Below are 26,386 nucleotides of genomic sequence, written 5' to 3'. Positions count from 1 at the left end.
TGTGACTATTTTACCGTCACTCATGCATTAAGTTCTTTATTTTGTTAAGTGTCCATTGGTGGCACAAAATTACATATTAATATTGAAAGTGAGTCTTTGTGAAATGCATATGCAGTACAGTAAGCATTAAAGCGCAGTCTGACAATGACCCAAAAGTGCAGCAGAAAAAAAGACACAGAATGAAAGACTATGCAAATAAATGAATGAAAGAACTAAAATGTTTCATGATCCTGTTGCTTCTGTACCAGAAACCTCTTCACTTAGTGTCTACAAGCAGAGTGAGATCTTCCCCGAAGTGGTTAAATAAAAGCGTTCAGAATGAGAGTTGGGGTTAGGCTGAATTTCCATTGCCTTCAGGTGGACAAATGAGAAGGGTGGAGTCCAGATCCAGACGGAAGGCGGGGTACAGTGGTTTAGGAAACGGGCAATGGAAGGTGTGCAGGAGCACCACTGTGTCCGACACACTGTAGAAGGACAATGCTCCTTTCTGACGTTCTAGGAAAATGCCGATTCTGGGGCAGGGTTCTGCAGCTACTGTGGTCTTGCGGTTGTCATGCCAAGCAGAGTATCCAATGTGTGTACACCGCAACCGCCACGAGTTCTCATTTCGTCCCAGTAGGCAGGGTTTTCCGCCACCTTTGCGTCCGATACCTTGGTAGGTAACGCCAATGTCAACCCACCCCCCGCCCCTCCACTCCACTTCCCAGTAAGCTGCACCACCAAATTGCCCCTCTTTGCACAGAACTTGTGCCACCGAGTCAAAACGCTGTCGGTGAGGAGGGTAGGATTGGGGTTCCTCACCACAGTGGGCACCCTTGAGCCCCTCCAGCAGAACCAGAGTAGGGTGGGCTGTGTCAGCATCCAATGACAGGTGACATAAAACTGTAGAGAACAAAAACAAGAGTACAGAATAGCTTAAGTGGTAAACGTTGTAGTTTTTTCTGATTTTTACAGCCACAAACAACAATTACCTACATAACAACTGATGTCAAGCTAATCCGCACCAGAACCTCCCACCAAAAGAACAGCTTCTTCCCCGCTGATATAAGACTCATGAACACTTAATAATTCTCTATTCCCTTGAACACTTTACAAATGCTAACTCGCACTGTTCTATTTGTGTTAGTTTTATTGCCACATCTGTGGATCCACTCTTAAGGTGCTGTTTTGTGGTGTATTCTGTACGCATTCATGTTTTCTCAACTGTATCCATGCGTTTTGAACTGTTTCCATGTGTATTGTTCAGCATAGCGCTGAAGCTGGCATTTTATTATTGTCATTATCTTCTGTTACAGGTTGCACCGAGAAAAAAATCCGTTTGTGAACCCTCATTGAAAATGGCAATAAACTGATTCTGAACCTGGTGAGAGTTCACCATCATCCCTTCTACAGGTCTTAGTAGTGGATTTGAATGTCATAAAAATGCTGAAAAGGCCCCAGAGTGGGCTCTTATGTTTCAAAGAATTGTTATTCTTTGTAGAACTGGAAGCATGCAAGTAGGACAGCAAGTACAGTATGACACTTACACCTGAGGAAAACTGCCCTCATCCTCTGGTCAGCCTGCTGCAGAGACAAAGAGGACAGAGGGAACGACACCGGCACTGCTGATGAGGAACACGCAAGAGAAAGACACAATGAAAACCAATAACATACTTATTATGGATTATGTGGAAGAAATTAATTACAGTAAGATACTGGAAGAGGTAAAACATTAATAAAAAATAAATGCACATAAAAACGAGATTAAGACAAAGAAAAAAGAACAGAAGTGAGACAAAAAGAACAAAAAGAAGAGATTGAAAAAGCGTGAGGGAACAAGCACCACGACCGGCACAGACGACAGTGATGATAATTTTATAAAACCAAAAGGACTGAACACTTAGGTAATAAGCAAACATGACCATGGAGCATGAGCACCAAACAATACATCGTCACCACATGTAGGAGTTTTGCGTAAGCTATAATATAAGTTATTTCGTTATTTCAGAAGCGAGCAGGATGAGTTGTATCAGATATCATCCTGTCCTCTCCTCTCCAGTCGAAATAATTAACACTTCCAACTGTCCCTCAGTGTTAAATGTCACGTCAAAACCTGCAGCCTGGAAAAAATGGGTCACCTCAGACCTGACACGATAAGAGAAGGGTGTGTGTGTGTGTGTGTGTGTGCGCATGCGAGCTGTTTCTCATTCTTACCTTTTACACATTCTCCTCCAGACACATAGTTCTCGTTAACTGGAACAGAAAAGCTCAAACTTAGCTGAATTTGCATTTGGTATGTTCACAGCAAGAAAGGTACTGGGTTCAAATCCTATCTGTGCGGAGTTTGTATGTTCTCCTCGTGTCCATGTGGGTTTTCACCAGGTTCTCTGGTTTCCTCCCACCTCCAAAAAACGTGCTATTTAAGTCAATTGGCTACCCCAAATTGTCCGTAGTGTCGGGCTGCACCCCGCCTCTCGCCCATAGCATGCTGGGATAGGCAACTCCGTGACCCAAAAAGCGTTAGAAAATGAAAAAAAATACATAATTCTTAATGACCATTTTCGGTCACCTGTTGTACCTGTGCGAAGAATTTTGTCCAGTTCTTCCCTGCAGACCTCTTCCATGCGGCTGCGGAGGTGACACAATGCCCTCCTGGAACCGCTGAAAGCTTCTGTGGGCAGGCTAAGGGCCCTGGAGGGACCGGTGGTGAGGGGGATGCCAAACAGTGTAGCTGCCTGCTTTGATAAAGACAGAAATCATCATCCAGACTCAAATCATGCTCCCTCTCAATTTCAATTCCTTGTACAATTTAATTTGAAAATAGCTCTTAATCATGTGCCATTTGTTTCCACTGTTCTCTGTTGACTAATTTCTCCACTCTCATTCCCTCCTTTTCTATAGAGGGTTCCATCCTTTCCCACAATACTTTGCGGGTGGACATCTTGAAAGGCCTTGTTTAGACGTACACAATCGCAAATGACAACATTGTAATTTTTCCCCCAAGAGCTGGACATCAACTACTTTTCGTTGGCTTTTGTAACATGGAGAAGTATTCCGAGTCACTAGACAAGAAGGCTTTTGCTCGATACATGGAGAAAACGGCTGTGATTGGGGCGAAGATCCTTACAAGTCTGCGTGGAGTATTGATCACGTCATGTTCCGTGATTTGCTAATTTACCTAATCTTTCATCCCAGCCCATTTTACTCTTTGAAGGATGTTCAAAATTATCAGTCTCGACAGCTATGATCGATTTGTTTACTGAGCCAATGTAGTAATATTTCATGAAACAAAAACACTAACAAAAATCATAATTTACCTCAAGTCTGTTTCTTCTTACTCTCAGTTTCCCCATAGCATTGCTCTTTTTCTGCATCTCACCCGTAAGAAATGGGCGTTGTCCTCGATCTGCAGGAGCTGACTAATCTCCTTGTCTTTCCTCCTCAGCTCCTCCAGTTCTTTGTCAAGCAGCTCTACGTCTCGCTTAGCCCCCGCGACCACAGCTCGCTCCTTCGCCTCCAACCTCGCTCGAACCTATGGGACACGAGTAAATGGTCAATACGGTTAACATCGTTGCATTTAGTCGTGTGCTGCTTCCTCAAGAGCAAATATCAACTCACATACAAATGCAAAGCATATTTCTAAAAGTAAAATATAAATTCCAACTCGAAATACTCATGTCCCTGCATCAGGTATGTTTTCATATTAAACAATTAAATGTCAACGTCACTTTTTTAACAACACCTCTATCCTGTTGGTGCCGTGACGATACTGGCTTTTGAAGGGAATAGCCGTTACCTGCTGCAACTATTGGTAACACAACAGCTCGTATTGCTGGTCCTTACCTCTGCCTTCGTTTTCTCCAAACGTAGTGCCATATCTGCAAATAGAGCATCACTGTCCTCCAGAACAGCTGATGTAGAAACCTGAAACACACACACAGCAAGACAAAGAGCAGCCACACAGTGAGGTGCATCCCCGGGGCCAGAGCGGGCGACATCGAATCAAATTTGAATCTGCTGGCGAATGCCAAATGTAAATACCGTACGATTGTACGCCAATCGGAGGTCACCAAAATTAATATTGAGTCGGTGTGTAGCTTTGCCAAAACTAATTCGGACTCCGTAGTTTTCTCTGGCGCCCTGCCCAATCTCAGCGGTGATGATATAAATGTTCTGCAGTCTGTATCTGATATTTCCTTGTGTTCTGGTGGGAGTGTGTGTGTGTGTGTGTGTGTGTGTGTGTGTGTGACAGTGAGTCGCCGTCTCACCTTGAGCGACTCCAATCTTTGTTGAAACTCTTCCAGTTCTCTCTCTCCACTTCGCATCTTCTCCTGAATCATCCTCTTGGATGCCTGGAGCTGGAGCTGAGAGACAAACAGCATTTTGACCGCACGTATAGAAATACAGAGTTACAGTGAGGCTTTTATTTTTACCCATGACTTGGGTAAATGACTGGGATAGGCTCCAGTATGACCCGGTAACGGACAAAGCGGTTCAGAAGATGAATGGATGTTTTACATTTACGCATGTACAGCACTTGGTTGGTGTCAGCTAGGGTTGTTTTAAAGTGCTTTATAAATAAAGTTGCATTGAGATTAGAATAGATCAGTTTCGGATGAACCGGATTGACATTTTTTGCAGGGGGGGGTGTTAGTGATTGAGTATGATTGTGCAGACCTCTGCCGAGCAGCTCATTCCCATCATAATTAGAGTTACACGTCCACATGGTGATCTGGATCATCACCAAAAGGTTATAAAGTGTTGTTGTTGTCGTAAAGAGACACAAATTGTGAGTCTGTCACAGTAGAATGTAATTTTGAAGCTCCATTGACTGCAACTTTACCGAAAATCTCTAAATGCTACATAATCCAGGATCTCTTCTGGAGCATCACCAAAATTAAATCATCTGTTCCTGATGACGTTCTCAAACATTTCCTGTAAATGTCTTCCAGACCCGTCCAGAACATTTTGAGTTATCTTGCCAACCCCGTACCTGCCTCCTGGCTCTCTGAGCCTCCACGCTTTGCATGTCTTCCCGGTCCGCCTGGCACAGAAGACAATCGCCGCTCCGCTCCACCGCGGCCTCTTCCTCGGTGTCCCCGCCGGCGGGCTCCAGGCCGAGGCGGTGCTGGGCGCACAGCCGCCCCGCCGGACTCTCCACCGCGGCCACCAGCTTGTGCCGCCGCAGCGTAGGAATCTCCCGGTGCGGCAGAACGTGGAGCTCGCAGAAAGACGCCAGGCAAACCAGACACGACTTCATCGCCCTCAGCTTGCTCTCAGTCGGGCAGAAGTCACACGGCACGTCCCCCACGCCCCCGGCGTAACGCTCCGGCGCCGTGAACGCGTCGGCGAGCTTGAGTTTGCCGACGACCTCGGCCAGCACCGTGTTCCTCCGCAGCACGGGCCGGGGGCTGAACGTCTCCCGGCACTGGGGGCAGCTGAACTGCCCTGATCCCGCCCGGTCCCAGTAGTCGTTGATGCAGGACATGCAGTAGGTGTGTCCGCAGGGGGTGGACACCGGGTCCTTCAACATGTCCAGGCACACCGGGCACTTGAACTGGCTCTCCGTCACCGAGATATTTGCCTGTGCCATTATCTCTGCGCGTCTTTGGGTGAGGGTAAGGGTGTGTTATAAACAGATGGGGTGTGGTGGTACGGTGGCCGACACGGGCCAAACGCACTTCATAAAGAAAACGGCTTCAATGACAAAAACGATGCAACTTTACAAGTCTAAACGGGGTACAAAAAGAGGAACGTGGTGCAAAAAAAAAAAGTATCGTCATCAAACTCACTGCAAATAGAGAAATGACGCAAAAGCGAAACGCTGACTGACCGCGCTCCAAACCTGCAGGGGGCGCTCTCAGCGTAACAGCGCAATGAAGAGACACACGGGCTGAAGAGACAGAACAGGTGAGACGCCGTGTTTGAACCTATATTATGTTATGTTATATTGTGTTTATATCACTGTGCACGTTATGTGACGTAATGCACATTTGCCTGTAGATTAGTCTGCTTCATAACACGATTAGAGATTGACACAAAACATTCGTTTTCATGGTACATTGTTCTGCTTACAAGTTACCTGTTGTCCCAACACGAAATGTGCAGCATTGTATGGAAGAACTGTGAAAGGAGGGCTTTTTAATGTACTATGAAAACGAGCGTTTTATGTCCATCTCTAACATGTAATGAAGCAGGTTAATCTGGGTGAGGGGGAGGCGCATTGATCCGGAGAGAGTCGTGATGACTATCTCCATTTCTGACCTCCTGAAAGGTGAATTTTCAGGGCTGTTTTGAAGGAGGTCATCGAGGTGCATGTTTTGAGGGCAGGAGTCAAGCAGTGCAGGATGAAAATGCAATCTGGAAGATTTATTACTCATTTTTTATGAGTCAAAAACACATTTTAATTTGAATTATAGTACAGGTTTGCTTCCATACTCATTCATCCCCGCAACATATAATGAAATATCATTATTTGTTTCCAATTAAATATCTTAAAACCATAAATACACAAATTGTTTCTGCAGCTCAATACAGTATATTATAAACATCTGAAAAGGGCCCTTTACTTCTGCTTTTTATAAGTACATTTTTTCCACCAGTGCTAATACAAACCAAAACCTGTTTAACTTATATTTTCTTTATGTGGATTGAAGTTAACTTTACAGAAACATGCATGTGTAGAATCATGTTAGGATGCTATTTACAGTCACCTACTGAAGGAGGAAATTAAATCTTTGTGAAGTTTAACCTTTTCATACATGTGAGCATGGCACTCTTAGACATGTTGTGCCTCACACTAATGAAAAAGGTTTTCATTTCCATAAAATATGGATTTTGTGATGAGAGAAGTGTAGAAAGTCAGAGATTTTAGGCAAAATAATAACTTTTGGGGGTTAGGGTTAAGATTCTGTGTTTTAAACAATGAACCAGTAAATTATTGAATGACATATTGGACTATTGTAAGAAGCAATGCTTCTATCAAAAAAACTAAAAAGTACGATACGCATGCAAATGAAGCCAACATGTACCCTGGAATATTAACGTGTATTTTAAAGTCTCGTGATAACATTGGCTAGGCATGCGAATGACGCAGTTCGCTGGAACGAGAGGGAGGGGAGCCCACAGCCGAGCACCAGCGTAGGAACCCAGGAGGAAGCAGCGAGGAAGCCGAGTCACACCTCTGGAGGTAAAACTGCTGAATTATCACGTTAAGCGCGGATGTTTGACAACAGCACGGTTAAGAATTACATGAAAAAAATACACTCGCTCGTCTCTGGTTCGGGTCCGAGTGACGTTTAAGTGTCGTTTCGTGGCGATGAGCAGCAGCGTACTCTTTGTTCAGCTTCAGAATGGCCGCTGTTTTTCTGACTGTTTTCTCTTTTCCTCTGCATATATTCACTACGGGGGCAGCGCTTAGATGCATTTCCAGAGGCCGCTGCCGGCGTATTACCTGCTGTTTGCTCGCCGGTGTCTTTGGGGTGATTAGTTCGGCTGGCTGCCGCTTAGATTTCCCTTGGTTCGAACTCACGGCGGACGGATCGGCCGACGGACGCTGAGCTTGGGCCTACTCAAACATTTAGCTCCTTCTGGGATTGAGCTAACCGCCAGATGCGGGTAAATGAGGCAGTGTAAAATCTGGATATTAACCAGAAATGCTCCGATGTGTAAGGGTTTGTCGTCCTGTCCGCGCTGTTAATAATACTAATTTAAGTTGAGAGAATCTCATTATAAAGTACTGTTTGCTAGCTTGTTGACTAAGGCGCCTGCTAGCTTGTGCTAGCAACTTAGCTGACTGGCATAACTAAAGTCTGCTTTACTGTTGACGTTTAGCATAGCTGATTTTATTTCCTGTCTTATTCTCTGTCGTTTCTGTAGAGTTCCCTCTATTTTCTTTTCATTTTTTGGAGTTTTATTCGGTGGAGATGTATGTTAGCATTCACTATTCCGGTAATGTTTAAAACTGGATTAGCTAAATGTAAACACTCAAACTACAAAGGGTGGATAGCGACGTTTGGTTAGCAGGTTGAGGTTGGTTTAACAATTACTAGGGGTGCACCGATTAAATAAATAAAAATAAATCTTGACCAGCCGATACAGATAACTGACAGTATGCACCTTCAATGTTCCAATCTTATTTTATTGAACACAAACAGTATATTACCCTGCAGACCTGTTTTGAGGCTTTCACCAAAATAAAGTGCACAGCAGTATTTTGCTTTTACAAATAAAAGGAAATGACAAAGTTTGAGGTAGTTAATAAAATAACTATCTACAGGACACACTAAAAAACAAGCCCACCAATAACGTGTCCTGAGTTTTAGGTTTTCTTTCTTGTAGTGCAAAAAAGAAAAAATGGCCAAATGCAGCAGCTTTGTGATGATTTCAATGTAATATTTTCAGCCTACTATAAATTGGTGTTGTCAAGCAATTACATTTTTTAGCCATTCATTAATTATGATCTGTAATTAATCTAAGATCTTTTTAATTTTACTTAACAATTGCAGAGTAAAGCTCTCAACTTGAGGTATTTTCATTTAAATTCATTACATTATTGTGGCAGCAGTTTACATGTTCATCCCATGAAATCTTGAGAGTTCCTTGACACCCTGATTTTCTTTTAAAGATTTGTAACACTGCTAATGTGTGCAGCTTCTTCCATCTTCCTTTCTTTTTCTGATGTCAGTTTTTTCCGTTACTTTAATGTCGCACTGCTGCACAAACATCTACATGCATTGAAGCATGCGACTAGATTTCTTTTGTCTTGAAGATAGTTTATCATGACGTCATCACGCGATGACAAAGTTCTTGCATGAGCGGTTGTCTTTGCCAAATATGGCAGTATTGATTCCACTAGCACTATGAAATGAATGTGCTTGATTTAGTGTTTTCTCCTGGTCTCCTGGTTTCCTGAACTAGAAATAAACGTTACGTTGTGGTTACAGGGGTAGAATTTATGTCCAGTTTGTTATAAACACAATGATGCACCAGGGCTGGCATAAAGAGTACAACCATAAAAGGAAGCGTCTTGCACGGTTTAGTATTAGATGGCCCAGCATTTGTGGTGACCTGGCTATTCTCATTCAATATTAATAACTATTTTGTTTATGGATATGGCCATCATTACAGCTAGTGTTGTTCACTGTTTTAATTAAGACAGACTGAGAGTGCAGTGCATAATTTGTTATACAGAATAAGCAAGAACATATATCATTTATAAGGGGTGCTGCTTATTTTACCCTAAAGGTCACATAACCTGTTGTAGGGGCGCTTTGATGGCCACTTCTAAAGATTACTCAGAAGTCCTATCCTTTTCACTTCGCTCGGAAACTGAGCCAAACCTGGTTGTCTTTGGAATGGTGAATAACAACTGTACGCATTAACAGAAACAGATGCAAAACACAGCTGTGACAGATACATTCTGGCTCAGTTTGTCATATATTGATTCAAAATGTTCATTATCTTTTTTCTAAACAACCTTTTTAAATATTCATTATTACTTTTGCATGACAAATGTTAAAGGTGATGTCTGACTGCATGGCTAGCTGGGGCTGTAGGCTTACAGTAATGTTTGTTTAGTAGGAGTGAGTTGGTGTGAGGTTATGCTCAGTACATTCAGCAAATGATTGTTCTGGCTTAACACTCGATACCATTCTCATAATATTGGTGACTTGCCAAACCTGTTGACCTGACCTTTTTGGTTTATCTATAAAGGTAATATTGTTTTTGTTTAATGTCAAAAATACTGATTTACACTAAGGTCATTTTCACACTGGACCAGGAGGACTCTGTTCGATTGGGAAGCTGAAAGCATCAAAAATATTTTTTTCTTATTATTTTTGCACAAATGTATTGTTTATATAGTCGTTTTATTCTAATGTTGCACTGTTTGAACGCTAGTTTTTCTCAGTGACTCATTTAAACTCGATTCAGTAAAAATGATCAAATTTACAATCACTATCATCCACTTCAAAACGAAGTGGATGTGCCTCAAACTCTGCATGTCCATGTCTCCTCCTACACATCTCCAATCCAAAAGACTTGTCTGCTTCAATCATTATACTCGTGTCATTTTATGCATCAAAGTGTTGAATTTATATAGTGATTCAGAGGAGAAGTCAGAATATCTTGATGTATATCGTATATCAAGGAAAAGCCTAAAACTATTGCAATATTGGCTTAAGGCCATATTGTGTCGCCCTTCTTCCACTTCATTTTCCAAATGTGGGAACATATTAGTATTGGGAAAACAAGTAGTGTGTGTTAGGAAGGAATGACAAAGTGCAGAATAGATTATTTTTATTGATCCCAACTGAATTTTTCTTTTTTGTTTATAATGGTCTCTAGTTATTTGCTCTAGGGGCAGTGCATTCAAGTAGACCACTCGGTCGTTTAAAGTCAAAATGCTAAAAACATTTTTGAAGTATCAAATTATAAATATGTCTAATATGTATTTGTTTCTTTTCCCCAACAGATTTCTGAGGAATCAAAAACCTTGATGAAAGCGGCAACCTGAAAGAAACATTATTTTTTAAGGTGCCAGGAATATATTTTTCAAAGCATGTTGCCTAATGGTGCAAAAATACAGCTACTTCAGAGGATTTTTTTTCCCAACAACGTTTTGACATAGGAGCAGTATAGTGCATCAAAAAGCCTTTATGAAGGACTCATCTAAACTATATGGACCTACACAGGGACTTGATCATTAAAAGCCTTCTTGGCTGTATGTGTCTCATTTTTCTCACATAAGTAACGCGACAAGAGAGACTCCCATGAGCAACTCTGCAGGAGGCTCGATAACATCGACATGAGTAGTACTTTAGGCAAAGAAAAAGATTTGAAAGAAAAGGACCCCAAAGCTGGTCCAGTGGGGAAAGAAAGGGAAAAGGAAGCGAAGGCACTCGCCAGCTTAGTCAAGGATGGCGGCAAAGAAACGAAGACCAAAGGGAAAGATGCCAAAGAAGGAAAGAAGGACACCAGCAGCTCAACACCAGGTGTTGCCTTCTCCGTTGACAATACGATAAAGCGGCCAAACCCTGCCCCAGGTATGCGCAAAAAGTCCAGCAACGCCGAGGTGATCAAAGAGCTCAATAAGTGCCGGGAGGAGAGCTCAATGAGACTAGATCTATCTAAAAGGTCAATTCACATGCTACCCACCTCCATTAAGGAGTTGACACAGCTGGCTGAACTCTACTTATACAGCAACAAGCTGCAGAGCCTGCCAACTGAGTTGGGTTGTCTGTCTGGCCTGGTTACTTTAGCCCTGAGCGAGAACTCTTTGACCAGTTTGCCTGATTCGCTGGACTCCCTGAAGAAACTTCGAATGCTTGATCTCCGTCACAACAAGCTGAGAGAGATACCAGCTGTGGTCTACAGGCTGACATCGTTGACCACGCTGTACCTGCGCTTCAACCGTATCACAACTGTGGAGAAGGATATCCGGAACCTTTCGAAGCTCACCATGCTTAGCATTCGTGAGAACAAGATAAAACAGCTGCCTGCAGAAATTGGTGAGCAAAATGTTTATTTGAAAATATACCATTTTATTTAGTGACCAAGAGAAATTTTGCATTCTCAACATCGGCCTATTACAGGGGTAGGCAAGCGTTTTCGTGACGGGTGCCACTTTACAATTACAATTACACAGCGACAACTAGAAAACGCAAAGGTAACCTGAAACTGGGCTGGGGGGGGGGACAGGCTGGCATCATGGAGAGAAACACTGAGCACAAGAGCAGCAGAAAAAGACACACGTTTTCTGATATTTCGCTTATGTTCACATCGTTGAATCTTGACATAATTGTTTTTTTATTTGGCTGTCCCTCAAATAAAACATCTGCAGTCGATAGGAAAGCCTCCTTTTATGTAGTCTCTGTCAGCAAATGGTTTTCCATGTTTAGCCATGGAGTGAAATGTTATATCTCACCTTGTTGCCTGGTTTTTAACAGTGCAAAATGTCTCAAAGTTGCTGCTCTATTTAGCATATTTTGCTAGTGCTGTTTGTTACTGAGGTATTTTTGCATTCACTGTTCAGTCTCAAAATGCTGAATCAAGGACGCATGATCACATCTGCTCACTTGCAACGTAATGATTTACACTACGTATTAAACGGTTATTTTTAAAATTAGTATTTAAGTATTTAGTATTTAATTATTTATTTAACATTAAGTTAACCACGAAAATACGGTTTGGACGTATATGCATGTCTTAGGTTGCCAACTCCTGGCCTAGTATCAATTTGTATCCACAGTGCAGGTCATTTATGTACAGCTGAATTTGACCAGTATAATCTTGTGCTACACACTCTTCTTCCACTCCAGCTGCAATATACAATTTGCTTTCTAAAAACGTACATATTACTGAAGGAATCAATGATTTCACAGTTGTGTAATGTAAACAAGCCGCCCGGATATGAAATGTAGCAAGATGTCCTCCAATAGATACCAATGCCTTTCAGGATTAATGTCATTGTATAAATGTTGATGCCTTCAGTCAAGCAGAGTTTGGATGACTTAAAACATTTTCAACTTTTATTAACTGGTCATTTGGATTTTTGCAGGGGAGCTATGCAACCTCATTACTCTGGATGTTGCCCATAACCAATTGGAACACCTACCTAAGGAGATTGGGACGTGTACACAGATAACCAACCTGGACTTGCAGCACAACGAGCTTTTGGACCTCCCAGAAACTATAGGTAATTTAGGTGGACTTTTGGCTCAAAAAGGTTGTACCTTGTTAATGTGTAATGTATTACTTAATGCCTCTTCCCAGTCTGTGCCTCTAACACAATTCGACTAATGCAAACGTTGATGGAATGTAGTAAATCCATTTCCTGCTTCGTATTCAAAACTGTACACACTTGGACTAGGGAGCGACCGATATGGTTTTTTTTATGGCCGATACCGATGATTAGTAGTCAAGGAGGCCGATAACGGATGTTTGGAGCCGATATTCATTTACAGTAAGAGTGAAAATATTGGCATCAAAATGTTTTATAATACGAACTCGAACAAAAACGTATTATTTGCAGTATTTCATTTCCTGCTCTTTGGTGTGTGCGTGTGGGCGTCTGTTCATGCTGAGTCTCGATGCTTCGTATCTCTCCATAGGGGGCGTGCCCCGTTATTTCAACTTGGGGCCAAAGTAATGCAGGTTATGTTTTATACTGGTGTGTTTGTTGTACAATGTTTTGGGGGATGTTGACGGTGAAATATGTCATCTTCAGATGACTCTTGTTTTTGATTTTTCTAGGCAATCTGGCCAGTTTAAATCGCTTGGGGCTGCGCTACAACAGATTGTCGGCCATCCCTAGATCGTTAGCCAAATGTCGAGAACTGGAGGAGCTAAACCTCGAAAACAACAACATTTCAGTGTTGCCAGAGGTAAGTAGCAACAACGTTTTGTAATTTCACCATGAAGTATATCTTCAAATACATGTATTTACTGGTGGAAAGCGTGTCGTGGAGAAAAATAAAACTGTATGTCGCAAGTGTAACACGAAACTGTCGGTGGAAATACAACAAACGCGACAACACGTTTACACCGATATGTGAAAACAAGTGGAACCAGACAAAAACAAGAGGCTACAAACTTCACCCGGGTCATTCAGACAGCCATTAGCACATGATTCAAAGACGGACATGTATCATAGCTGTACCAGATGTATTTAATTTATTTTAAAAACTGTACTTTTGAGTTGAAACAAATGGTGGTAATTTCAATAAACTACAAGTTGTACCAACAATTTTGCCCATGTGTGTACTAAAAGTGATGGGCCTGTCCTAATATTTGTTTCTGTTTCTGTGCTTAACCAGGGCCTTCTATCGAGTTTAGTCAACCTGACCAGCCTAACACTCGCAAGGAACTGCTTTCAGTCATACCCTGTGGGTGGACCGTCCCAGTTCTCCACCATATACTCCTTAAACATGGAGCACAACCGCATCAACAAGATCCCGTTTGGTATCTTCTCCAGGGCCAAAGTTTTAAGCAAGCTTAACATGAAGGTAATGAAATCTTTCACTTAAAGGTCCAATGTTATGAAAAACTCACTTTTCCCATGTGACACTACTATTATGGAGGGTTTGAGTCATTATCAGAAAATAATTGAGAAGCACTGGTCTAGAGACACTCTCCCTCTGATGGTGCTCTGCACGCCCAGCAGAAGCCCAGAGTGGATAAAGTTTATTTTTGGTGGTAATGTTCCGCTGAAAATTGGACCAAAAAAATGGTTTGTGCTAAAAACTCCCCTTCACGGTTTACCATGGTAGCGCTGCTGCTGCACGCGTGCTCGCATATTTAAAGTTTGTACAAACATTAAAAACCCTTTACTTGTCCACATGTAGTTTCAATTTCAATCTGCTTTTTACATTTGATCCTCACTCCATGTAAAATAATAGGCACTGGTCTACTTGGACTTCTTGTGTTGATTTTTTTAAATTATCACCTATCTTGCTAATAAAGGTATACCATTTTCTTCTTCAGGACAACCAGTTAACATCTCTGCCATTGGACTTTGGCACGTGGACTAGCATGGTCGAGCTCAATCTTGCCACTAATCAGCTAACAAAGATCCCAGAAGATGTCTGTGGCTTAGTATGTCTTGAGGTAAATCTAGCATACACAAGCATTTAAGCATACCAGTACAGGATTAATATATTTTATTGCAAAAGTCCTAAGTCGAAATATGTCCAGTGGCGTGTGGTGTTATGCTTTGAGATCATTTTAGTTGTGTTTTCATTTCATGGTAACTCCTGTGTTTGACTCAACCAATCTGTGGTCTCACTGTGTTTTCACTCAAGTTCCAGCAGCACCTCTTCTTTTTTTTTTAACCTAAATTAAGGCGATACCACAAAAGTAGGTACCAGGTACATTTAACTAAATGGAATATCCAAAAATGCAAGTAGTCACAAGCTAGTACCATGTAGTGGAGACATTAATTTTGTGATTAATGGCGAGTGTAACAAAGTCAATTGACTACAGCAGCTTCCATTTTTGTCAATGAGTTTTGACTATAGTAAAAAGCAAACGGGCTACAAGAGGCTGCTCTTGTGAAGTTTTGGTTGAATACCTTGTCAAGAAGTATGGTGATCATTTTAAATTTGTTTCTAATTGTGGGAAAAACTCCACTTTTTTTTAACAGGTTTTAATATTGTCCAATAATCTTCTCAAGAAGTTGCCACATGGCATTGGGAATTTGAGAAAGCTGCGGGAGCTTGATTTGGAGGAGAACAAGTTGGAATGTCTACCTAATGAAATTGCTTATCTTAAAGATTTACAGGTAAGTTTTTCAGAAATACTTTTTTATTTTTGAATATATTTTCCCATGTCTGTCAGATAATTATGTATAGATTTCTGCTTATGTTATTGGAAAGCAACTAGTGCAGATTTTACAGTAATTATTTATCCATCTTTAGTTCTTACATCCTCAATTGATTTGAAATCGATAACTAACAATGTAAAAACCAGGTCAGTGGAGTAGCCATTTGTCCAATTACTTTTGATCCCATAAAATGTGGAAGGCACCTACACGATGTCTTGTAATTCCTTCATCGTTCGACTGATTTGGGTGTAAATACTCTTAAATTAAAGGTCAAAGTCTGCACTTCAAGCACAAATTCTTTGTTTGATTTCAAGTCCATCGTGGTGTTGCATAGAGCTGGAATGCGACAGTGAATTAACACGAATAACTAATAAAACACAGAATAATAGCTGTACTTAGATCTCTTTTATAGGGAGCTCCTAAGTGTAAATTAAACTATTGTACGCTATGATTCTCTGTTACTTTAGTAGTTGTTCATTAGGGTTCTGCATAGATGATGGATTTTTTTATTTATGTTCTTCATTTAACTTTTTTATTGGATTCAACTGGTTGTGTGTTCTTCCACACTTTGATCCAACGCAGACATTTCTCATAGTTGTTTGTTGGTTTAGGGCAGAGACTAAACTCCGTCCAGTCCTACCGGACTGCAATATTTCACAATTTTCGCCAACTTTTTTTTATGTAAAATGCAAACCGTAGCACGCTAGGCTTGTTTGTCTGAGGACGTGAGCGTAAACACATGCACTAGCGGGTGTGATTGGTCTTCTAAGACTAAGTCATGTGGGCGTGTTTGATCGAAATGCCCATTTCAAAGCCAAATACTTTCTTTACTGAAAACAAACAGTTTAACTATTAGTTTACTGGACATGCTGTGAACACAACAATTTCCATTTACTTGACTCCTTTAGAGCTCTATATAAACGTCTTCTCTTCCCCTCTCATTAGAAGTTGGTGTTGACAAATAATCAGTTGGCTACATTACCCAGAGGCATTGGTCACCTCACCAACCTGACCCATCTTGGCTTGGGGGAGAACCTACTTCAACATCTTCCAGAGGAGATTGGTGAGCTTTTCTATGAATCTCCAACTACACTAAATCACGTTAGATTTTGATAAAGAAATTGTTCAAGTTGGAAATATTTACTAATGTATGTTGTAGGGCTGCACGATATGGCCTAAAACCAATATCGCGATACACGATATATATCTCAATATTCTGATTTCTCCTCTAAATCACGATATAAATGTTAAATTCAACACTTTGAAGCATACAGACCCTTCTCAAGCATAAATTAAATTACATTTTATTTATATAGCGCCAGATCACAACAGAAAATTATCTCAAGGCACTTTACAGGAGTAAAGGGGAAAGACAGAACCCAACTTGACCCACAAGAGCAAGCACTTTGGCAAAGCAGGCAAAGAAAAACTTCCCTTTAACAGGCAGAAACCTTGGAGAGGACCTAGCCCCATGGTGGACGGCCATCTGTCTGACCGGCTGGGTTGAGAGAGTAAATGACGGGTAGGAGGAGAGTAAAAAACAACAGAGCTGGAGCAGACAAAAACAAAATGCATAAAACTATAAATGCTAATGCTAGCGAAATGGGTATCAGAGTTGAGGATCACAGGTCCAGGTCCTGCAGCACCACGGACAGAGACAGAGGGAGAGAGAGCACAAGACTGCAGGAAAGAGAGAGGGATTACTCACATATTTATAGCATGAATAATCAGATAGAGAGGGAGGAGCTCAGTGTGTCATATGAGGTTAGGCCAGCACTGGTGGCTTATGGCAGCATATTGATTATTGTATTGATTAACTATAAGCTTTGTTAAAAAGGAAAGGAATGCATTCAACCACGGCAAAACAGGGAAGCATCTTTCAAGATGCTTCCCTGTTTTGCTAGTCGCGCGAGGATGTCTACACTGTGGAAGTATTTTGAAGTGGATGACAAAAACCTTGTGATTGAGGTGCTGTTCGTTTAATTTTAAATATCCGTATTTAATATTTCCTGTTGCACAAGTCCAAAGTGAAAAAAGTATTTTAAACGTCTATGCGGTTCTATGCTTACAAGATAATTCCGTGTTCATTCATTTGTCTCTCTTATTAATTAAATTGGGGGCATGAATTATATTTACACTGTTGTAGTGTCATAGCCTATAGCCCGTAGCTCAATGAAGTAGAATTGTCTCTCTTTTTCGTGCCACTGTGAGATCTTTCAGACTGTTGATGTACAACATGGCAGTGTCTCAATCATTTTCCTTAAATAATTTCCCCTGAACTCATGGTTGGTTGACTTTGTTTATCCACACGGAAGTATATGTGGTTGTTTTTGAAGCCAAAAGAATCATCTCGTCATTAACCACGTCTATTCTGCTGTTGAGCATTGAGTCATCTACATTTATTTCCTTTAAGCTGTTTAAACTCACCCAATAAATTGCTACAGAATAAAGTTTAACAATGGAATTGTTTTACTGGAAGGGCTTAATTACTACTACAGCCCGCCCGAATGAACCCGACTGACATCTGTCCTCAGGTACGTTGGAGAACTTGGAAGAGTTGTACCTCAATGACAACCCCAACCTGCACAGCCTCCCATTCGAACTGGCCCTCTGCAGCAAGCTGTCCATCATGAGCATTGAGAACTGTCCCCTCAGCCACCTGCCACCGCAGATTGTTGCGGGGGGGCCCTCCTTCATCATCCAGTTCCTGAAGATGCAGGGACCATATCGTGCCATGGTCTGAGCCGAGAGTGGCTTAATCCCTCTTCTACTTAACTTCAAGCCCTAAACTTGCTTTGTCGTCTATTGCCTGCCTGCCCCCATGATGTGTATCGTACACTGTAAAGAAAACAAGCCAAAATCAGTGTACTCGGCAAATATAAAGACGGAAGAAGAAAATATTTCTTTCGCCACCCTTCGGTAGAAACGAGACAAATCTGCAGAGCCCTGACGTCCATAGTACCTGCGGAGTTTATTGCGGTCATACGGCGCCCCTGCTCATCCGTCATTCCGAATAATGCAAGAGGAAAATATTTGCCAAACAGAAGATATATATATTAGAGTAACTGTGCTAAGTGGCATATATCATATAAATCATGGCCTCATTGCCAATGTATTAACAGTAATTACAAGCATCTATGTGAGCAAGGATACAACTGTATGCAAAAACAAACAAAAGATTTTTAGAACTTCTTATTCACTGCTGCTGCCATATTTTGCCATCTTGTAATTTTCCCCCTATTGATATACAATTTATTTTAACATCACCTTAATCCAAGGTAACACAATTATGTCTTGACCATGGAGAACAAAGGTCTAATGATGGCATGTTTATATTTTATTTTTATTTTTTTGTTATTTTGAAACTGTGCCTATGTTTAGATTGATCCAGTGGTTCATTTCTAAACACAATTGTCAATGAAAATACAAAGATATAAATTATTTTTACTTTAGTCTTTCCATTTTTTCGAGTGTTCCTTTTGCTGTTGCATTAATCTGTCAAAGCAAGTCGTGTCAGTTGTAAAATAGGGTGATTGGAGGTCTTTTTAACAATTAGCAGCAATAGTTGTTAAATTTTAACTACTAATGTATACCTTTGACAAATGCCAATCAATGCTTGATAAAAAGACAGAGTTGGACTTCAAAAACAAGCGGTGCTGTGTCTGTAATGCTAGTATGATAAACAGGTATTGAAAAAAACAAACTTACATAAAGGATGGGATAAATGATAGATGTTTTTAATATATGTATAAAATTCATCATTGTCACCTTGAGTGCAATTTTTAGTTATGTGTACTTGTTTGATATTATCTTCAGTGTTGGGTTGCATAGCTGTCATTTAATTCTTCATTGACCAACATATCAAGTGTTTTAAAAAAAAAAGATGGTTATATGGCTCTCTGGAGCAAGTATGAGTGTATGAGCTTCAATGTTTGATAATAAAACAATGACAGCTAATACTTCCTTTTTTGTTAAGTTTTCTGTAGTACGGTAGTTTTTTTTAACAAGGTCCCCTATGAATCTTAGTTATGTGATGGGAAATGTTCAGTTGATTTAGATTCATTTAATATTTTTTTTTCCATCTTCCTGTCCCACACTGTTTAGCAATGCTGCTGCTCTTTTGCACTTTTTCTTTTTTGTTTCAAAAAAACTTAAGAATGACACGTCGGCTCCTCTCATTGGTTGCTTTAAGTGGGGGCATTATATTTCATAAAGTGTTTTGTTTATTCAAATGGTTTATTATGTAAATTTGTATCAGTTAAATATAATTGAGTTTGCAGGCTCAGAATATAATAGTAACTTTCTTTGGGTAATGATTTTCCAGTCAGTCTTCAAAGAAATTTGAAGTTTTCTTGAACTGTAAAAAGAGTCTGTGGCTTTGAGATGTTTTAAGATTCCCATATACTGCTTTCTCTATCGTAAGTAAAATGCTTATTGCAATTCAGAGGAGGATCGTTTTTTTTTCTAAATCAATTTACGTGTGAGTGTATTCTTTTCTAAATTATGAAACATGTATGCAGTTAGTATTATCTCAAGTGACTGTATATTAAAAATCCCAACAAACGGTAGTTGAACCAAACTTTTTTCTTTTAAGTGTTTCAGGAATTGACGATTGTGGATCAACTTTTTGTAGCGATTTACCGTGTTTCAGTTGGATGTGGTTTTGACCTCCAGATTGAGGCCTCAGTGATGAGAGCACTACAGTACACCCTGTTGAACCTGTTGCTTTTCGTGGGCCGTAACGTATGCTGTACGAGGATGGGTTTGGTTGAGTGTGGACAGGTGGCAGGAAACGATCTACTCCCAACAAGGACAGAAACCTCACTCAAAAACCTGATGAGGGGTGAATCCACTGATCATTTCAATTTGGTGCCCAGTGGTTTTCTCATATATCAATTCGTTTGGGCACAGCGCACACAACAAAAATAATGTGCATATTTTTTTTAGCTTAATGTGGTTACAGTGCAGAACTGTCAAAAGAAAAAAAAATGTAAAAAGGGCTTTCTGTGTTCATGCTCAACGACACACTGTTTTATATAAAAGCTTTGGAAGTTTCCTTTTTGTGTATTTCCTTTTAGTTGTGTGGAAATTGCCTTCAACATGAACTCAAAAGTGAGTTATGATTGGGTGTGCAGCTGGAACTGAACTGGGGGGAATGGACTAGTGGAATGTCGTTTTCAGGTGCTGTGGGGATCCCAAAGTGGCCCGTTGAGTTAAAGGCCCGACCGGGTGGATCAAAGGCGATAATGTATAGCATACTGGTGCATCCGGAATAATTGGAGTTTATTTTGCTGTCTGTGATTTTAGGGTCAGAGAAGTCATTGCATAATCGGTTACTATCTCTCTCTGAGTGATGCAACGTTTCTTTTTTCTTGCCTGATTGTATTGTATAGGGAATAAGTATGTTGAACAGACATGGTTTGTCTTGGAATCTGATGTTTTAGGGACTTGCATTTGCATTTTAAGTGATACACATTGTGTGGCAATGCTTATCATACTTAATATACATTGATGAGCAGCCTTAAGGGTTTTTATTTTATTCTTTATTTTAATGTTTTTTTGGCTATTCATTGTGTCTATGGCCACTGACCGTAAGCACCTGGTCATTACAGTGTAAATTTGGGTCCCTCTTAGTTTTCTTTTTCTTTTTACGCTGTACAGTAATATAAAATGATGGTAGACTCAGTCTGACAATCTGAAATGGGGGAGGAGTTTTAAGACAGATGAGAGTTCAACAGAAAATAGTGCCATCATGCTACCAAGTGAATGTCTCTGGCATTAAAGTAAAATTCAAAAAACAAAAAAACAAATGCAAATGTGTCAGATTTTTTTATTTCTTTTTTTTCACGTCATATCACGTTTGAATCATAACTTTGCAAGAAAAGGCAAAATACAACTGTCCTTGGTCAGGAGGGAAGAGTACTCTTGATTTCAAGGACACAAACATCTTTACATGAATTATTTTAGATTGTTTAGGCTGATGGTGTTGGATCAAATGTTTTTCCAAACCATTTTGGAAGAATGGCCATTTTAATGCGAAGTTACCTGCTCATCTCTGTACCTATAACACACGCCCAGTATCTCCATACATTTACTTGACTGCATTATATTCAGTCATTTGATGGATAAAAGTAGATAATCACTGTTCTTCTGTAATGTCATAAAGGGATCTGGGTCCGCAGATTGAACAGATGTTGAAAGCTGAGTTTTAGTCAGCTGTGTGTTGAACAGAGGAGCAGATTATTATCTGGGGTTTCATTGCAGATCATCGTGATGGAGATCCAGTCCAAGGTTCTACCTGGGTACAGACAGAGCCATGTGTTTGCAGTTGGAACTCAGCAATTCACCAATGATTTATTTTATGTTGTTTCGTTCTATGCTTTCACTAAATATTTGGGAAATGAAAAGAGAAAGTACAGATTTGTGTGTAGTTGTAAATGACACTTAATCAAAGCCACCTCATAAGACAATGACCCTGAATCCAACGAGCGAAACTGACCACTTTTGGTGTTCTGTATGTACATACATCTTTTTGACTAATAAACTTATATTTACAAATGTATGATTTGTTGCATGAATATATTCCATTTTCATTAATGAAGAGACGTAGTCCAGAGTCAGGACCAGGGGACAGAGACGTAGTCCTACACTTATCTCTGAGCGTCCTCTAGATCAGTCACCCACCCAGAACCCCATAGAGATGGTGTCTGTGTCCCCCCCCAAGATTGTTCAATTATACAAGAGAGGTGTTACTCCTGAAAGTGGTTCTCATGACACTCTTCGGAGTGTCATGAAGATGAGTCAGCGAGCACGTCGTCTACACTTACCCAGTCAAAAATACAAAATAAAGTCTAAAACTCGTGTTGAGTTGAAGTTTATGGTGAGTTCAGACAATATTTAGCTACATTACTGTTTTGCAATTGGCAGTTGCTGCTAAACTGTATACTTGAATTCTGAATACTTTACACTGATCTAGTTTGGCAAAGACTAAAAGCACTTGCTTTATTGCACAGTTTGTTACCATTACATTAATAAATGTGCTTTACAATTTGAGACAAGTGTATTTAATTATATGGGTTAAGGTTTGTAGCTTTTTATACAAGACGCCGTGCAATTTAATTATTTATTTAATTAAATCAAAACTAAATACAGGAGAACTTTCTTTAAAATGTCAAAACAATGTACATTTTGGCATAACAGGAGGATCAATGGCAACTGAAGACGGAGAAAAAAATAAAAGAGTCTAAACGTTTATACGAATCACACAGGAAAGGGAAATTATAAATTATAATTTTTCACAATCCTGACAATCATTATTCCAGTCTATGAGATACATTATGAAAAACAAGTTAAATATTTGTGGGCAACCATCAAATGTTTTCGGCCAGGCAGTTTTCAAAAAGTTAACGTCGGACCCTGCTACATTTTCACAATATTTCAAACTACTCCATCAATTGGACAAAATCAACATTACAGAAAATTCATGGAATCCTGCAGACCAGGACCCAAACTCCTCTTTTCCTACGGGCAATTTAAAATACCTGGGCATAAATATTTCACCCTGATTGTCCGAGTTAACCCAATTAAACTTCACCCCACTACTGGATAAAATCAGCAGTGATCTGAAGCGTTGGAATAACCTCCCTATATCCCTCCTGGGACGAATAGCCACCATCAAAATTTAATTTGACCACTAAATAATGGTAACATTTTCATTCTAATTTTCAATAATTCCATTTAAACCAACTTCCCCAATCGTTGGATTCAGCCATAACAAAATTCTACTGGAAAAAATAAAAAAGCAAGACTTACAGTGAGGATGAAAAGTCCGCTCCTGCCTTCGTCACTGGAGTCTTGTCAAATGTGCAAATGCAAAAATACTTTTTGTGATGCTTACTGTGGGTAAATGTTCAGCAGAAAGTGGTCATTGTATCAACCTCAGGCCTATTTCCAACAAACTTAGAGAACTCCCTTGTGTGTTTTACATGAAGTGCAAAAGCTGGTTAAATAAATTTAGTTTGTGCAAAAAAATTAAACGCCTGTTGATTTCCATGTAGTGTGGCTCTGACTGCTGCTTGCCAACATAATCTAGTAGCTGCACTGCAAAAAATGTCTTTCCCATTCTTATATTTTATGCTTTGAATATTGTTTTCAGTTCAGTGTCAGGACCTTTCTCGTATTAAAGTACAAACTGAAGGCACTATACCAATTCAGTAAATAAATGCATATATAATAATTGATTTGTTTCGCCAATGTGTGAAGAAACTGTCATGTAACTTTAAAAAATGGATTTACCCAGACTTTCTCAGTTGCCTTTAACAGGATGTGGCTCATTTTGATGTTGTGCTTGCTGCTGACATTTTTTTTTTTTTTTATCTTTTTCAGTCCTGTGGTGTCAATAAATTCCTGCGGGGTTCCTGCAGGATATAGGAATCAGTTCTCAATTCATCAATACAGACAAAAAGACAAAAAGAATGTTTAACTACAAAAATATCTTAACGATGATAATGAGCCACAACTTCACTATTTAAAAACAATTGCTGTGCCTCTTTTTGATGCATTTTTCACTTATATTACTTTTACCTATTTGTTGGGCAACTTTGTGCATTTTAACATTATTTATCACTTTGAATACAATTAAAGTGTATACATTTAAATGTATTTGTACCCCAGAATACATTTGACATTAATGAACATTATCAGTGTCGACAGAGGCAGAAGCCATAGCTGTAGCTATAAATCACTCTGTCAACAAGCTTACTGTTGATTGTGGTGTCACATATCTGCCACGGTCGACTATCAGAATACTCAAAGAAACCCTTTGAACGATGACACTTTTTGCAGCGTACGTTCTATAAAGAGGGGGGAGTGGCACACTGGTTAACACTGAGGAGAGATACTCCACAGGCAGACAGCAGCTCGGCAGCACCCTGGATAACATGATTACCATTCTATTAGATGCAGCACAGGGATCATTGTGTCGGGTGAGAGATGAGATACGTGACAGGACTTCATCCGACGCATGGAGCTTATTTCTTTCCTGTTGATTAGCTTAAAGAATTTATCCAAAGACTGTTTTTGATACCCGTGTATCTTGGACGCACCCGATTGACCGTGTTTCCACTTTTTCCATGCAGGTAAGATAATGTTTTTCTCTGTCTGACAATAAAGGCTTTCTATTCTATTCTATTCTATTCTATTTATTATTCAGAGAAAGTAGATAACAGTGTTTGACCCAGTTATAATAGTCAAGTAAATTTTGAATGCATAATAGACTGAAAAGTATTAATGAATCTTAAAATGTCCGATTATTTTCCTCTTTTTCGTCTTGTGTTTTTAGATCAACTGCTATATAGCAAATATTATGAGGGCATAAACAATCAGGGAAGCTCCAGGCCAGTTGAGTTGCCTCCTTTCTCCAATGTGCTACGGAGCTCTGTCCTTTCTGGTGAAGATATTTGTCAAGCTCGGGTGAACTCTCATAAGAACCAGACTGCTCCAATGGGGTTCGACCACAACACCAACCACACTCTTTCAGATGTTGCCCCTTACAGCCTCAAGATCTCCCTGCCGCTCATTGTTCTGGTGGCGATCATGATCCTGCTGACAGTTTTTGGCAATGTGCTGGTGGTCATTGCTGTGTTTACAAGTCGGGCCTTGAGCGCTCCGCGAAACCTATTCCTGGTGTCTTTGGCGTCAGCGGACATTTTGGTGGCTACCCTTGTGATGCCTTTCTCGTTGGCTAATGAGCTCATGGGTTACTGGTATTTCGGCGAGGCATGGTGTGAGATATATCTGGCACTTGATGTTCTTTTCTGCACTGCTTCAATTGCCCACCTCTGTGCCATCAGCTTGGACCGCTACTGGTCCGTCACCCAGGCCATTGAGTACAACCTGAAGAGGACGCCGCGATGCATCAAGTGCATCATCTTAATAGTGTGGGTCATTGCTGCAGTTATCTCCTTCCCCCCTTTAATTACAATGAAGAAAGAAAACAACAAGGATGACCCCAGGTGTAAGATCAACAACGAGAAGTGGTATGTCATTACCTCCTGCATCGGCTCCTTCTTCCTCCCCTGCGTCATCGTGGTCCTGGTCTATGTGCGGATCTACCACGTCGCCAAAAGAAGGACCCGAACGCCTCAAGGTGACAGGCATCATGAGATGCCTAACAGGGCGACCATTGGCATTGCCAACCAAAAAAAGAATGGCATGGATGGATGTGATGCCATGGAAGACCTCTGCAATGAGAAGGCGAATAGCGAGGGGGATGTTCAGCTGAAGGAAGGAGCTGGAGGAGCAGATGAGGAGAAAGGGGAAGTCGATGGAGTGGGCCTTGAGGAGTCGTCCTACTCCGATCACAAGGTGGACCACCCTTGCCCAAAATCATCTATGGGGACAACCAATATAAGCAAATTCAAAGTGGAGCACAATGACGTTGAAAAATGGAGGCCAAACATCAAAGGCAGCCGCTGGAAGGGCCGACAGAACCGGGAGAAACGCTTCACCTTCGTCCTGGCTGTGGTTATCGGAGCGTTTGTCATCTGCTGGTTTCCCTTTTTCTTTACATACATGTTAATGACTCTGTGTGAGTCCTGCCCAGCGCCTGACACGTTATTTAAATTCTTCTTTTGGTTTGGCTACTGCAACAGTGCGCTTAACCCCATCATTTACACGATCTTCAACAAGGACTTTCAGAGATCATTCAAAAAGATACTGTGCAGGAGAGACACCAGAAGGCTCCATTGACACATAAATAGGTACAATTATAAAGTATAATTGTACATGTACCACTGGATTGTGAATACTCTAGTTGTCATAGATTTTCCCAGGATGAGTTTTTTACTATCCACCCACCGCAGCTTCAAGTAATTACAATTTTAATTTTATTTTTATCAAAAGAGATGACATTGAAGCGGTGGAATATGTTTAATTTTACAATTTTACAATATGTTGCAAAAAAATTCACTTGTTTGAATATTTGTCTTTTCTTTTTTGGTTATCAGAATCAGAATCAGAAGTTGTTTATTGCCATTGTCAATGAGGGTTTTAAGAATAAAAGCCATTTTCTGCACCTGTCTCAAG

At 40.4% G+C, this 26,386-nt stretch overlaps 3 protein-coding genes across 3 annotated transcripts; 2 read left to right on the top strand and 1 right to left on the bottom strand.

The window, feature by feature from the left end:
• Positions 1–331: 331 nt before the first annotated feature.
• Positions 332–5,572, bottom strand: LOC137906685 (E3 ubiquitin/ISG15 ligase TRIM25-like). Its single transcript, XM_068750974.1, has 8 exons — positions 4,973–5,572; positions 4,248–4,343; positions 3,823–3,903; positions 3,359–3,511; positions 2,558–2,714; positions 2,194–2,232; positions 1,527–1,604; positions 332–882 (listed from the first exon to the last, which is right to left on the bottom strand). The coding sequence occupies exons 1-8, from the start codon at positions 5,570–5,572 to the stop codon at positions 332–334; spliced, it is 1,755 nt and encodes a 584-aa protein (XP_068607075.1).
• A 5,214-nt stretch (positions 5,573–10,786) lies between these two features.
• Positions 10,787–18,044, top strand: shoc2 (SHOC2 leucine rich repeat scaffold protein). The gene is made up of 8 exons (XM_068750569.1): positions 10,787–11,489; positions 12,539–12,676; positions 13,234–13,364; positions 13,797–13,985; positions 14,464–14,586; positions 15,122–15,259; positions 16,247–16,364; positions 17,836–18,044. The coding sequence occupies exons 1-8, from the start codon at positions 10,787–10,789 to the stop codon at positions 18,042–18,044; spliced, it is 1,749 nt and encodes a 582-aa protein (XP_068606670.1).
• A 6,758-nt stretch (positions 18,045–24,802) lies between these two features.
• On the top strand, positions 24,803–26,050 carry adra2a (adrenoceptor alpha 2A). The gene has a single exon (XM_068750970.1). The coding sequence runs from the start codon at positions 24,803–24,805 to the stop codon at positions 26,048–26,050; it is 1,248 nt and encodes a 415-aa protein (XP_068607071.1).
• Positions 26,051–26,386: the final 336 nt, after the last annotated feature.

This window comes from Brachionichthys hirsutus, chromosome 17 (genome assembly GCF_040956055.1).
Source record: "Brachionichthys hirsutus isolate HB-005 chromosome 17, CSIRO-AGI_Bhir_v1, whole genome shotgun sequence".
Lineage (NCBI taxonomy): Eukaryota > Metazoa > Chordata > Actinopteri > Lophiiformes > Brachionichthyidae > Brachionichthys > Brachionichthys hirsutus.
This window is presented reverse-complemented; position numbering and strand designations above follow the sequence as displayed.

Coding starts and splice junctions, on each gene's coding strand:
- LOC137906685 (XM_068750974.1), bottom strand. CDS start 5,572: ATGGCACAGGCAAATATCTCGGTGACGGAGAGCCAGTTCAAGTGCCCG. Junction 2,233..2,557: donor GGACAAAATTCTTCGCACAG/GTACAACAGGTG, acceptor TTTCTGTTCCAG/TTAACGAGAACTATGTGTCT. Junction 883..1,526: donor GAGGGCAGTTTTCCTCAGGT/GTAAGTGTCATA, acceptor TGTTCTCTACAG/TTTTATGTCACCTGTCATTG.
- shoc2 (XM_068750569.1), top strand. CDS start 10,787: ATGAGTAGTACTTTAGGCAAAGAAAAAGATTTGAAAGAAAAGGACCCC. Junction 11,490..12,538: donor ACAGCTGCCTGCAGAAATTG/GTGAGCAAAATG, acceptor GGATTTTTGCAG/GGGAGCTATGCAACCTCATT. Junction 13,365..13,796: donor ACATTTCAGTGTTGCCAGAG/GTAAGTAGCAAC, acceptor GTGCTTAACCAG/GGCCTTCTATCGAGTTTAGT.
- adra2a (XM_068750970.1), top strand. CDS start 24,803: ATGGGGTTCGACCACAACACCAACCACACTCTTTCAGATGTTGCCCCT.